General features: G+C 63.2%; 1 protein-coding gene across 1 annotated transcript in view; it reads left to right on the forward strand.

The window, feature by feature from the left end:
• The window catches only part of WNT3 (Wnt family member 3), a gene marked incomplete at both ends in the record, with an annotated part of 39,975 nt that extends 27,090 nt beyond the window's left edge, over nucleotides 1-12,885 (forward strand). Inside the window, 3 exons of the mRNA XM_084239420.1 lie at nucleotides 7,286-7,527; nucleotides 11,025-11,290; nucleotides 12,406-12,885. Coding sequence (XP_084095546.1) covers nucleotides 7,286-7,527; nucleotides 11,025-11,290; nucleotides 12,406-12,885 — 988 coding nt within the window. The remainder of the gene's footprint in view (nucleotides 1-7,285; nucleotides 7,528-11,024; nucleotides 11,291-12,405) is intronic.
• Between the last annotated feature and the right edge of the window lie 691 nt (nucleotides 12,886-13,576).

The raw sequence follows: 13,576 nt of genomic DNA on the forward strand, positions 1-13,576 counted from the left end.
TGATCACCACAGCCCCTCTTGCCTCTGGCCATGTGCTCTCTGGCGTGGTGGGCACTTTGCTTACAAATTACCAGCACCTGGGGACCCTCTGGCACACATGGCACCCAACCTAGTAGGTGCTGCGAAAACTGCTCTGTGATTGACAGAGGCCTCCTGGCCTGGGAGCCGTGTGGGCGTGGCTGATTCAGCGCCAGGGTTCCAGGACCTGGCGCTTGGCCTGATGAGCGTCATTAGTCAAATGTGTGTGGAGTGAACTGGTGAGGGATGAGTAGGAGTTGACCAAGGCAAGACTTGAACCCGCTCTCCTGGGGCAGGCACCTCCTTTCCTCACATTTCTCGTTCTCATGGCGCCTGGTCGGGGTGATTGGGATGAAACCAAGGGGGGAAGTCCAGTAGGAGGCCCCCAGGGGCTCAGAAGCTCTTGTAGGGGCTCCTTCACCATCTCTTCTCTAGACTCTGGGGCCCAGCTCACCTTTCCCTTCTGCGCAGAAACATGGGTGCCCTGCTGGACACGCAGGAGAACCAGATGGCCCGTGCCCTTTGAGAGAATGACTGATGAGAAAGTTCTAGAGCTCTGCCTGCTTCTGCGCTGAAAGACATCAGCTGTGGCATCTAGGTTTGCTCCATAGGCCACGGGACCACATGGCCTTGTCCCCGAGGTGATGTGAGCACCCATGTGCTCCAGGGAGGACCTGAGGGACTCATGAATCTTGACTTAGGTCCCTCCTCTTGCTTTGTCATGAGCTCCGTGCCCAGGCACCATGGTGAGTAGTCTCAAGTCCAGGCCCCGCGGCCTCCCATGGTGGGAGCAGTCTTTGCCTCCACACTTTACGAGTTGGGTGCACCCACTTTAGGAGTTGGGTACATTTAGGAGTTGGGGCACCTGAACTTGTCAGGTTCTCCTCACAATGTCCAACAGCCCTCAGAGGCCTCTTGACCTAAGTGGGAAGTTGAGGCCTGGATTTCCAAGACCAACTCTTGGCTGTATAATTCCAGCCCATTTTCTAGCCTTTCTAGAAGTTTCCGTCTTGCCCCAGGCCAGTGTGGGGACACAGGAGCATCTGTTCAGTGTGGCCTGGGAGCTAGCAGATGAAGCACTAGCATGGGACTGTTACAGGGTTTCTGGAAACATGGTGGTCACTCTGGAGGTAAGAGACAATGACCACAAAGGCAGTGGTTTCCAATTCCCTTCCTCCATCTCAGCACCTAGATCAGCCATTTTAAGAGCCTCTAGGTCTCTGGGTCAGAGTTGTAAGAGGCTCTGTCCGGGGCCTGAGGCTCTCTACGCTCTGTCTGGGGTGGCAGAGATGGTTAGGCCTCGATATGGGGTAAGGTGAGGTCAAGGGCACCATGAATCAAGAATGTCATGATTGGGGGAGGCTGGGCCATGGAGTTCACCCCAAGACTGGAAGGAGGAGGAGGGGGACCCTGGAGAATTTCCCTGAGTTGTGTGCTGGAGTCACCTTCTACAGCCCACCGGATAGAAGTGGCTGTGCGTGTGGCTGTGCGATCCAGCGAAAGGAGGTATTCTCCTGGGCCTCTGTCCTTCCGTCCAGAGAAGGTGGCATTAGACCAGACCTGCAGCGAGAGGCCTGCAGGTGGGGGCGAGGGGGGGATCGGGGGTGGGGGCGGCTACTTCTCCTTTTCCATTTAAATCATTTTTTTAATGTACAATTCTGTGGCATTAAGTGTACTCACAATATTGTGAAACCCTCACAACTATCTATTTCTAGAATCTTTCATCATCCCCAACAGAAACTCTGTACTCATTAAGCAATAATTTCCCCTCCTCCACCCCAACCCCTGGTAACCACTAATTTACTTTGTCATTATGAATTTACCTATTCTAAGTGCTGTGTATCAGTGGAAACATACAATATCTCTACTTTTGCGACTGGCTTCTCTCACTTAGCATGATGTTTTCAAAATTCATGAACGTAGTGTGTATCAGACCTTCACTCCTTTTTATGGCTGCATAATATTCCATCGAATGGCTAGCCCACATTTGCCTTCATTTATCTGCTGATGGACACGAGGGTTGTTTCCACCTTTGGCTGTTGTGAACACTGCTGCCTTAAATATGGGGGTGCAAGATATCCACTTTTCTTTTGGGTAAATACCTAGGGATGAAGTTGCTGTCTCACCTGGTCATTGTATGTTTGGCTTTTTGAGAAAGAGGTCTCTCTTTTTATCTGTTTTATGTAAAGAGGAGAAGGGGGGTGGTTGCATATGATTCTGTCTGGAAAAATGCTAACAAATAACAAATATCTTAAACTGGCTCAATCTTGAGTCTCCTCTGAAGCTAAAATTTTATATGGTTTGGAGGTTCCAAGGTTAAAAAGAGACAATTTTGGGTGTCTTGGAGGCCACTGACTGGCTGTGGGGCTCCAACCCAAATGACTCGTTATGAGAAGCAGGATGGGGACGCTGAAGTGTGTGCCCCTTTGCAGCACATAGTCAGCCTGCAGTGGGACAGGTTAGCGCTGGCTGGGAGGCAAAATCTATGGGCACAATGCCAGTGTCGCCGGATAGGACCCAGTGCAAGGCCTCCTGTCCGCGTCTCTCCACATGCTACAGCAGTAGGTCGATTCGGCCTCTGGGCTCACCTGAAACTTTTAGCTAAAAGTTTTATCTCTGCCCCATGCTTGCCAGACAGGATCACCTTCAACCCTCTGCAGACAGAAGGGGTTTCTGGGTGGGGAAGAACTGGGTGGGGGCAGGGATCGGATGAAGCACATATTGGGTGAAGTCCGGTCTCTTGGGGAGGGGATGGCACCCTGAGTAGTGAACGCCGAGGTCTCCGCCCGCAGCCTGCCCGCACCTGCTGTCCATCCGCTGGGCGGCCGTGTCCGTCCTCAGCCCAGCTGGGCAGTGGGTGGTTGGGGCGGAGGATGAGCTGTCCTAGGGGGAGGGTGGCAGGACCCTTGGGCAGGGCAGGGCCAGGAGCTGTGTATAAATAGCCCCTGCCCAGTTGGGAAGGCCTGGCAGTGCCCGGCTTCCTCCCCCTCACCAGCTGCCCATCCCAGGCCGGTCCCTACCTCCCTGGGGAGCCTGGCCACTGTCTCAGACCCCAAACGGAGGAACTTCCTCAGCGGAACCGCTGAGGAGTCTTGTCCTGTGTGTAGGTGGAGCCTCCGGATGCCTGGAGGCCTGGAGAGTGGGGCTGAGGGGCTGCAAGGTACGGGGAGGCCAGATTAGCCTTTGAGAGAAGAAATGAGCCCTCCTCCCTACCCTGGAGAATCAGCAGGAACCGACCATGTGTCTGGCCCTTTGGGAGTTCGGTGTGTGTGTTCTGGAGCTGGTGTTGGGGGAGACGCAGCCTCTCTCCTTGGGGAATTTATGCCAGCACAGCCAGAGGGAATCAAATCAGCCCAACACTGTGTGATAAGAAAGTTTGAATAAGGAAGAGGAGAAACGCAGCAGCAGGAACAGTACTTCTGTCTCGGAGCCTGTGGTGAACCAGGAGCCCAGGGCTGACCGGCCGGGTTGGCGGAGGGGCCTGGGCGGCCGAGGGGAGCCTCCGGGCAGGGGTCTCGGCTCCTGCCAGGGCGCGGAGGCTGCGGATAGCCAGGCTGCGGGGCGCTCAGCAGGCCGGGCCAACCTAATCAAAGCCACGCACATTTTGGTAGGAAGGACCGAGGAGAATAAGGCTCCTACGTGACCTCGCCCAGGGGAGCGTGCACTTCAGTATTAGGGACAAGGAGTTGTGGGGGGCGGTGGAATCTCAGACATGAGCCGTGGGTGGGAGGCCGGCTCGGGGCCCCGGGCAGCCAGGCACGCTCCGGAGGGCAGCGATCCTGCAGAAATCAACCCCACAGCCGTGGCCTCATTAGCCCAACACCGGCCTGCAGGGCTAAGCCCTCTCCCCAGCGGCCTTGCTCATTACCGGCAGGATGTCCACATCAGAGCGGGCGCCCTTGGAAGGGACACCCCGGAATGGCCCTTATGCCCTTCCCCTTTGGGGAGGGCATGTCTTTGTTCGGCCACTCTGGCTAGGGCTGAGCTCCCAGGAAAAGGGTCTCTGTGCTCCGGGCCAAGGCCCCCTCGCCCGCGCGGGATGGGAGGGCCTCGCACCCCTCGGGCGTGTTCCAGCCAGTCAGAGACGGAGGGCAGGACCAATGAGGCTGCCGGCAGGGCCAGGGCCAGAGCGCTGAACAGTGGGGTCACCACCCGTGGGAGCTTCAGCCCCTACATTCCCAGCGTGTCTGCTTCACAGATGAAGCGGCCTGGAAAGTGACGTGCGTGCTGGAGAGAGCAGCTGGGAAGCAGCAGAGCAGGCGGCCTGGCAGCTGGTTGGCTATGGCCAGTTACCCAACCTCTCTGTGCCTCAGTTTCCTGTCTGTAAAGGTGGGGTGGCCATGCCCTCCCCCAGAGCAGTTGTGAGGATTAAGTGAGGTCACGCAGCGGAGCGGCCAGCCAGGACAGAGTGTGGTGGCCGTCACTGCTGGGTGGTGACGGCAGAGGACAGGAGGCCTGGCTGGGGCTGGAGGGAATGGTCCGCGGGGAGGACCTGGCCACGGGCTGGGCATCTCTGGGGGAGGGGCGGGGGAGGCGGCCTCCTCTGCCAGGACCTCTTTGCAGGCATTCTGGTCCTGCTGTCATCTCCCTGGGTGAACGGAGCCTGGAACAACGGAGCCTGGAACTTCGGACCCTGGCTTGGATGGGGAGCGACTTGGGGCAGGCCCACCCGGTTGGGGGGTGCAGTGGGAGTGGAAGCCAGGCTGATGGGGAGTGTGGGCGCTGTAGGGCCAGTCACACCTTCAAGAAGAGGAGAGGACGGAGCCCCCTGTGGTGTGACCAGGGGAAGGCTCTGGCCAGGGCAGGGACTCCAAGGCTGGACGTGGTGCCAGGTCTCTCTCCCTGCTGCACCAAGGCAGAGACCCGCCCAGGGTCTGCAGAAGGGCAGAGAGTCCCCACCATAGTCCTTTACACGTGTCCTCATGCTCCCAAGCTCAGGACCAAACTGGGGTGCACCACGGGGGAAGCAGCACCCCCTGTCCCGCCTCAGCTCCCTGGCTGCCCCCGTCTAGGGCTTCAGTAGGAAGGGAGCAAAAAGAGTGGGTGAGGCCTGAGTTTCTTTCCATGGAGGACCTTGCTCCTGAGCCTCCTCCCCAGGACAACACCATGCTAACACCATGCATCTACACTAAATCTTGCCTCAGTTTCCCCCCAGTGACTAAAGTGCTGCCAGGCAGTTGGCAGGGCAAGGCTGGACGTGCTGATTAGGAGCAGGTGGAGGGGTGGCCTGCACGGGTGGGAGGCTCTGTCTGGCACTTCGAAGTCTACAGACTTGGCAGCTTGCTCAGCTCCCTGGCCTCAGTTTCCTCATCTGTGAAAAGGAATGATGACAATGGTAACGAAGTTCCTGCCTCAGAGACTGTGAGGATTATGTCAGGTAAAAGATGGGCACTTAGAAGCAGCCTGGCACAAAGTAAAACATAGATACTAGATTATCACTATCATCATGCCAACCTGTCTATACCTATAGAGAGGGAAGGGGCAGGAGAGAGTGGCCTGTGGCCTATCAGGTGCTGCATGTGTCCCATGCCCACTGGGGGCTTGGGGTTGACTTGCTCTCCTATTCAGGCTCAGTGTTGAGGCCCAGGCTCAGGGCCAGGCTCAGGGCCAGGCCAGCAAACACCCCTGTCTCCTCCCTCCCTGACCCAGGCAGCCACTGCCCAGCAGGCAGGGAGCTGCTGGTTCGCCCCGCGGGCTCTGAGGCAAGGTGGCTGGGCTCCTAGGAGCAAGTCCTCAGTGCTCCGTGGTCCCGGCTGGTTGAGTGACTGGCAAGGCGAAGCCATCTGCAAAATGGGTCTGCTCTCACCCTCCTGCTGACATGGGTTGTCCTCAGGATTCAGTGAGCAGACCCAAGGAAGAGGCCCAGCCTGGTAGGGGGAAAGTCAGTAATTCAGCACTTAGCTCTTCTTGGTGCTACTGCAGGCCTGCAGGAGGCCCTTCCTTCTCTTTAAAAAGACTGAGCCCTCAAGATCTAAAAATGTTTCAGTGTTACACCTCTGAGCTCCCAGATCTGGATCCCCAGCCCCTCCCCCCAGAAGAAATAAGCAACTGGGAAAGCGGGGCCCACCTCTCCCTCTGACAATTGTACCCAGAGCCAGCCCAGAGCCAGCCCAGAGCCAGCCCAGAGCCAGCCCAGAGCCAGCCCAGAGCCAGCCTGCAGTAGCTGCCCTCCGGGTGCCGGGAGCAAGAGCTGATACACGGCAGCTCAAGGGTTTGGCTCCTCTAGTGCCGAAAGCTTTCGTGTGCTTCTTTCTGGCTTGCCCTTGGGGTCTCTTCCCAAGGCTTCTGCTGTCGCTTTGTGTGGGGGGCTGCACTGAGGCCACTGCCAAACCAGAGCCTTTGGTCAGCTCAGGATCTAAAGGGAGAGGAGGTGAGGCCCGCTCTCTCCTTGCAGTTCACTCCGTCCCTGATCACAGGGCTGACGGCGACTGGCCTTGAAGCCCACCGAGACCCACGGATCATTTTCTCAGCTTCGTGCACAAAATGTCCTTTCTGCTGCTCCTGTTCCCACCAAGGCCACAGAGTGTTGGGTGGGGGAGCAGGAGCTGAGGTCTTCTCCCTCCTTCCCGACCCGGAACTAAACTTGTCTTGAAACAAAACCAGTCTCTGGTGCGAGAGGAGGTGGCTCTCCAGAAACTTCTAGGAAGCTGCAGAGATAGTCACGGAGGCCCTGGTAGACAAAGGACGCGGGATCTGGAAGACATTGGGAGGCTTGGGGTGGGCAGGCAGCGTCCTGGGGGAAGAGGCCTCCATCGCCACAGGTGGCCTGCATGTGCGCACGTGCGTGTGCAAGCTCTGCTGGCATGAGGTTTCTTTGCCTTTCCTCAGATGGGCTGGTTCCCATATTGGTTTGAGTCCTTCCCATGGGTCCCAGAAACCTAGGCCCCCAGGCCAACCTTCCCATCAGGGAAACTGGCACAGAGCTTGGGAGGGACTTGACCTTGGGCCCTTGATGCCACCTTGCCAACTCAGTGCTCTTCTCATGGTGTTGTGCCCTGGAATGTTTCCACAAGTTTTCTGCTGGTCCTTATACCCCTGCAAGCTGGACAGGCCCTTGTAGAGGGCTGACTGCCTGGGCATGGCTCTGCCCTTTGAGGGGCCGCGTGTTCCAGAGCTCAAAGGCAGTGCATTCAGGTGCCAGGGTTCACAGCCCCATGTGCCGTCCGCTGCACCACCCACCCAGAGGGCTAGTGAGTGGAGCGGTGCCCCTGGGGGGCTGCATACTTTGTGCTTGTTTGCAGTGCCACTGCTCTCTGTCTGCCGGCAGGTCCCTGGCCCTGGGCCAGCAGTACACATCCCTGGGCTCACAGCCCCTGCTCTGCGGCTCCATCCCAGGCCTGGTCCCCAAGCAACTGCGCTTCTGCCGCAATTACATCGAAATCATGCCCAGTGTGGCCGAGGGGGTGAAGCTGGGCATCCAGGAGTGCCAGCACCAATTCCGGGGCCGCCGCTGGAACTGCACCACCATAGATGACAGCCTGGCCATCTTCGGGCCCGTCCTTGACAAAGGTACTGTCTCAAGCTCAGGCGGGAGGTGGGAGAGTGGCTGGTGGGGAGAGATGTCCCCCGGGAGGCTGTGACTCCCTGAGGGTACCTCAGTTGAGCCCAGAGAAGGGGTGGGGGGAGATAAAATTGGTCACAATCTGTGGCCTCCACAGAAAGTGGAGGTTCTTCTCTGAGTGGGCCCAGACTGTCACTATGGCCGCAACACCTTCTCAGGTGCGGCTGAGGTTGGACAGCCTTGAGCTGCTCTGGAGTCTGAGGCCCTAGTGGGCTGGGAGGCCTCCTCTGGCCTGCCTTCCCTCCTGGCTTGCACAGCGGAGAGCCCAGGCTTTGATGTGGACATCTGTGACATTTCCCCAGTGCTGTGTTAAGTGCTATACAAATCTAGGGGAGGGGGGGTCACCACCCCTAGGTCCTTCCCATAGAGAAAATTCTGGAACTGAGAAAGCTGCCTGGTGTGGGTGGCATTGCATTGCTCTCGAGTGCTTCCAGAGGTTTCTGCTGGTGCCCAAGCTCCCTGCAAGCCAATCACCCACAGACTGTAGCTGCACAGAGGACGGGCTGGCTGGCCTTGGGGAACGTCCAGCTGCCTGCAACCTGTGCGTCTGACTGTGCCTCAAGGGAACAGGAGTCGTGCAGCTTCACATGAAGTCACCTGGAAAGAGTGATGGGGGGTGGGGGCAACTGCTTCCAAGAAGGGGACTTGGGGGCTTGTGAGTCCCGGGCTGGATGAGCAGGGCCGAGAGGAACTGCAGGGCCCAGGAATGCAAGGATCCCCCAGCTGGGCGCTCGGAGCCACGACTCCATTTCCTCACAAATTGAACCTCCTGGCGGCCGCCAGGGCTTTGCCAACCAAACTGGCTGGCGAGCCTGGCTCCCATTCTTCCAGAACAGCCACATCACAGCAGGGAAGAGGGACCTGAGAGCCAGCTGGGTCTGGTGGGGACGCGGGGGACCGGAATAGGAGGGCAGGGTGGAGGGCACCCCGGCCCCATGTTGGGGTGCAGTCCCCTTCACCTGTGCGCTGGTGCGCTGGGTCTGTCCGGCCTGCAGGCAATTGTCTGGGGACAGAAGGGCAATTAGCAAATCAATGGATGATGCTTCTATTACCAAAGCTAATTATTCCTTGTTTACATAAAAGGTTTGGCCTCTAATTGGGGCCAAGTGGCGGCGGTTTGCATTTCAAACCCGATCTTGCCTGTGTCAGTCTCCCCGCCTTCCGGTGCCCCACCTCGGGCCAGGTAGCGCTCAACCAAACAGCCTGGCGTCTAGACGCGCTCCCCAAAAGCGAGACTCACCTTCTGATGGCTCTTCCCCGCGTGGGACGTTAGCCAGGGAAAATCGGGTCTTTGAGCTTGTGGCCCGTTCACGTCTGCGTTTAACGTTTTAAGTCACCGTTGCAGGTTCGAGCACCCGCCGTCCTCCCTAAACCGCAGAAGGCCGAGTGTGGTGTGGGGCGGGCGGCGGGCAGGGTGGGTGGTTTGTCGGAGACTCTGGGCATTTGGCGACAGCCAGGCGGTCTCCAGGGAGAAGGCCCAGGCCAGCACCCCCGCTCCGGGGTCGTGGCCCAGGGGTCCGACCCCGGCTCTGGGCTCCCGTGCGCACCCCGCCCCTGGCAGGCCCAGCCCCGCCGTGCGGCTGCGGGCGTTGATCTGCGCCCGCCGCTTTGAGCCCCGGGGGGGCGCGTCCTCGGCGGTGGCCGGGATCGACCCCCCCGGCGGGGCTGGCCGCGGGGCTCGCGCTGCACCTGCGGCGCGGGGGGCGCAGAGTCGGCGGTCGGAAGGGGAGGGGCCGCGACGGCCGGGCGCTCTCGGGGGGCGCTGGGGGGGGCGCGGCGGGGGCGCTCTCGGGGGGGGGGCGCGGCGGGGGCGCCGGCGGGGCGCCGGCTGTCCCGGGCGGGCCGGGGGCGGCGGCCCGAGGGGCTCAGGGGCTTGAGAAGCGCCCGCGCGCCGCCCCCCGCCGCGCGCCCCGGCCCCGCGCCCGCTGCGGCCGCCGCGCCATTCACACGCCCTCTGGCCGCGCGGCGCGGCGCGGGGGCGGGGGCGCCGCCTCCATGGGGATCCCGCGGGCCGGCGCCGGGGCTGGGGGCGCGGCCCGGCCGCGGGAGCCGCCCGTTGCTACGCGGTGGCGGCCGGCGCGGCGGCCGGGGCCCGGGGCCGCATTATGCGGGTAATGCGGTGTGACACCGCGCGAACAAAGGCGGATTGAGCGGCCCAGCGGGCCCCGCCGGACGGGCCCGGCGCAGCGGGGCTGCTAGCGCCGCTCCCAGGCTAATCCCGCCCCGCCCCCGCGCCCCCGCGCCCCCCGCGCCCCCGCGCCCCCGCGGCCCCCGCGGCCCCGCGCCCCCCGCGCCCCTGGCTGGGAACCCGGCGCGGCCCGGGCCGGGCGCCGCCGCCGCGAGAGGCCGCGGGTCCGGCAGGAAACGAGACGCTCGCCTCGGCGCCCCCCGACCCGGCGCTGGCGGGGGGCGGGGGGCGGGGGCCGGAGCGGGGCGCGGCTCTGCCGGTGGCCCACGAGGGCGCGGGCGCCTCTAAGAGGCAGCAGGGGCCCCGGGGGTCACCCGGCCCCTGACCGTCCGCGGCCCGCGCCTCCCTCGCGCCCCGAGGGCAGCTCCGGCCTCCAGCCCAGCCCGGGGTCGTGTGGCGCGCGCAGCCGGGGGCAGGTGGGGTTGGGGGGGCTGCAGACCCCCGGGCCTTTCCTTCCTAGGGTCAGTGTCCGTATCTGTCAAATGGGTCCGGGGGAGACTTTCTGCCACGTGGGGTCAAGAGGATTAAGTGGCATCGAACACGCAGGGCGGAATCTGGTGCGCACCGGCCGCCCAGAAGAGGCTCTTTACAATGAGGGCGGGGCCGCCCATGCCAGGCGCCTCTTCCTCCAGCGCACCCTGAAACAGAACCAGGGGAGCTGCCCTGGCTCCCATTCTCCCACGAAGGCCTTCGTTTTATCTGGGTGGAGAAGGGAAGGCGAGACAGACCGGGGCCCGGCCCCGCGGGTCACTCTGGCGGCAGAGGGGGTTTTAGCCATTTTATTGCCAGAGTGAGGCCCGGGAAAGAAAGGGCCGGAGCGCAGCCCTGTGGGGAGCGCGTGGGTGAGGGTTTGGGCATTAGCCTCCCCGCCTCCCCCCACCCCGGCCCTGGCGCTCTCGGGAGGTGAGGGCCGCGCAGGCGAGGATGGGCGAGGATGGGCGGGGCGGGGTCCTGGGACAGGCCCCGCGGGTTCCCTCTCCTCAGCCTCTTGCCTGATGATGGTTCCACCCATTTCTAAAGGGCCCCGCGTTCCCCTGCACCAGATGCTGAGGCCCTGGGTGAAGCCATTCGCCGACCCACCTGGGCCTCGGTTTGCCTAGCCATGAAGTGGGGAGCCCCACCAGGGACCCCGATTTCTCCCTCATCCCTCGCCGGACAGCCCTTCGGCTCTTTCCTTCTCCCGACGTGCCCGTGCGGGGCAGCCGGCCGGGGGCCTGGTCGCAGCCCGGCCTGAGCGTGTGTCCGCCCCGTCCACAGCCACGCGGGAGTCGGCCTTCGTGCACGCCATCGCCTCCGCGGGCGTGGCCTTCGCCGTCACGCGCTCCTGTGCCGAGGGCACCTCCACCATCTGCGGCTGCGACTCACACCACAAGGGGCCCCCCGGCGAGGGCTGGAAGTGGGGCGGCTGCAGCGAGGACGCTGACTTCGGGGTGCTCGTGTCGCGGGAGTTCGCGGACGCGCGTGAGAACAGGCCGGATGCGCGCTCGGCCATGAACAAACACAACAACGAGGCTGGCCGCACGGTGAGCCGCTGCCCTCAGCCTGCCCTGCCGGGGCCTGCGCCTGCCCCTGCCCCTGCGCAGGCCCCTGCGCCTGCCCCTGCGCCTGCCCCTGCGCCTGCCCCTGCCCCTGCGCAGGCCCCTGCCCCTGCCCCTGCCCCTGCGCCTGCCCCTGCGCCTGCCCCTGCCCCTGCCCCTGCCCCTGCGCCTGCCCCTGCCCCTGCGCCTGCCCCTGCCCCTGCCCCTGCCCCTGCGCCTGCCCCTGCCCCTGCCCCTGCGCCTGCCCCTGCGCCTGCCCCTGCCCCTGCCCCTGCCCCTGCGCCTGCCCCTGCCCCTGCGCCTGCCCCTGCCCCTGCCCCTGCCCCTGCGCCTGCCCCTGCGCCTGCCCCTGCGCCTGCTCCTGCCCCTGCGCCTGCCCCTGCCCCTGCGCCTGCCCCTGCGCCTGCCCCTGCCCCTGCGGCTGCCCCTGCCCCTGCGCCTGCCCCTGCGCCTGCCCCTGCGCCTGCCCCTGCCCCTGCGCCTGCCCCTGCGCCTGCCCCTGCCCCTGCCCCTGCCCCTGCCCCTGCGCCTGCTCCTGCGCCTGCCCCTGCCCGGCTGAGGCCTGGCAACCCGGCGTGGCGCCTGCACGGCCTCGTCTCCGCTTTCCTGGTGGCGAGGGTTGGCCCCCGCCCACCCACAGCCCTCAGCCCCCTTTTCTGTCCACTCCCCTCCTCCTTGGGCTGACCCCTGCCCGGGTCCCGAGGTGAGTCAGCGTGAAGCGAGGCCGTCGCGAGTCCCGAGCAGGCCCCGTCGGGGCGCTTGGGCTGCGTTTGTGGGAGTGTGAGGCCGGGCGGCCTTAAAGTCAGCCTCCAGGCCTCCCTCAGCTTGTTTGCCCTGGCGAGTCATGTCCCTCCCGGCCTCAGTTTCCCCATCTGTTAAGCGGGAGCAACAGTCCCTGTTCCCGAGGGCTTTGAGACAAGCACGTGATTTCTGCCAGTGCTTGGGGTGTGAGGGTCGCGAAACAGCGGTCCCCGTCCTCGGGTGGCCCCTGCTTCCCTCCGGGGCCGGAGGAGAACCAGGGGAGGCTCCCGGGATGGGGGCAGCGAGGGAGGGCCCGGGTGGGCGCGCTCCCAGGGTCAGCCGCCGCTCCTCTTCCGCAGACCATCCTGGACCACATGCACCTCAAGTGCAAGTGCCACGGGCTGTCGGGCAGCTGCGAGGTGAAGACCTGCTGGTGGGCGCAGCCCGACTTCCGCGCCATCGGCGACTTCCTCAAGGACAAGTACGACAGCGCGTCGGAGATGGTGGTGGAGAAGCACCGCGAGTCCCGCGGCTGGGTGGAGACGCTGCGCGCCAAGTACGCGCTCTTCAAGCCGCCCACCGAGCGGGACCTGGTCTACTACGAGAACTCCCCCAACTTTTGCGAGCCCAACCCGGAGACGGGCTCCTTCGGCACCAGGGACCGGACTTGCAACGTCACCTCCCACGGCATCGACGGCTGCGACCTGCTGTGCTGCGGCCGCGGCCACAACACGCGGACGGAGAAGCGCAAGGAGAAGTGCCACTGCATCTTCCACTGGTGCTGCTACGTGAGCTGCCAGGAGTGCGTCCGCATCTACGACGTGCACACCTGCAAGTAGGGCGCCAGGTAGGGTGCGGGGAGGGGCTGCCGGCCGGTGTGGGGCTGGGGGAGCCTGTTTCTTCTCAAAGGCCCGTTCTGTTTCCCGGGTGCGCCGCAGGGAGGGGAGCAGGGCGTCCCAGGTTTCAGTGGGGACAGTCCTTGGGGGTGGGGGTTGGGGGGAGGGGGTTACAGAGACCCCAGAGAATAACCCAGTGTGTGCACAGCCGGGGCTGCCTGGGCCAGGTTAGGAAGCTGTCACCAGGTCAGCGTCCCCGTGTGGCCAGTGGCCGTCCTTGGGGGGCATCCGCGGAGCCAGAGAGGGGAGGCTGCTGGAAGGCTGGAAGCCGGGAGACCCCCCGACTCTGGGCCCAGCTCTGCCCTAACTGCCTGTTCTGTCATTTTTCTGGGCCTCAGTGTTTTCCCTGTAAAACCAGAGGGTTCGAATACTTGAAACAGGAGGCCGGAGAGTCTCTTCTACCCCTGGGGCAGAGTCATTTTGCCTCCACCTTGAACTCAGAGGGCAAGTTTTTGCACAAGCATAAATCCTACCACCTCAAGGAGGTGGGTGGGGGGAAGCGGTGTATAAGCCCATATCCTGCCAGATCTGAAGCTTGGGTGGAGTGGGGTGAGCGCTCAGCGAGTTTATGGATGGAGCCGGGGAGGAGGAGGGATCCGAGTTCAGAGTGCTGGCGGTGAGTAATCACGGCATC

The sequence above is a fragment of the Talpa europaea genome (assembly GCF_964194135.1).
Source record: "Talpa europaea genome assembly, chromosome: 7".
Classification (NCBI taxonomy): domain Eukaryota; kingdom Metazoa; phylum Chordata; class Mammalia; order Eulipotyphla; family Talpidae; genus Talpa; species Talpa europaea.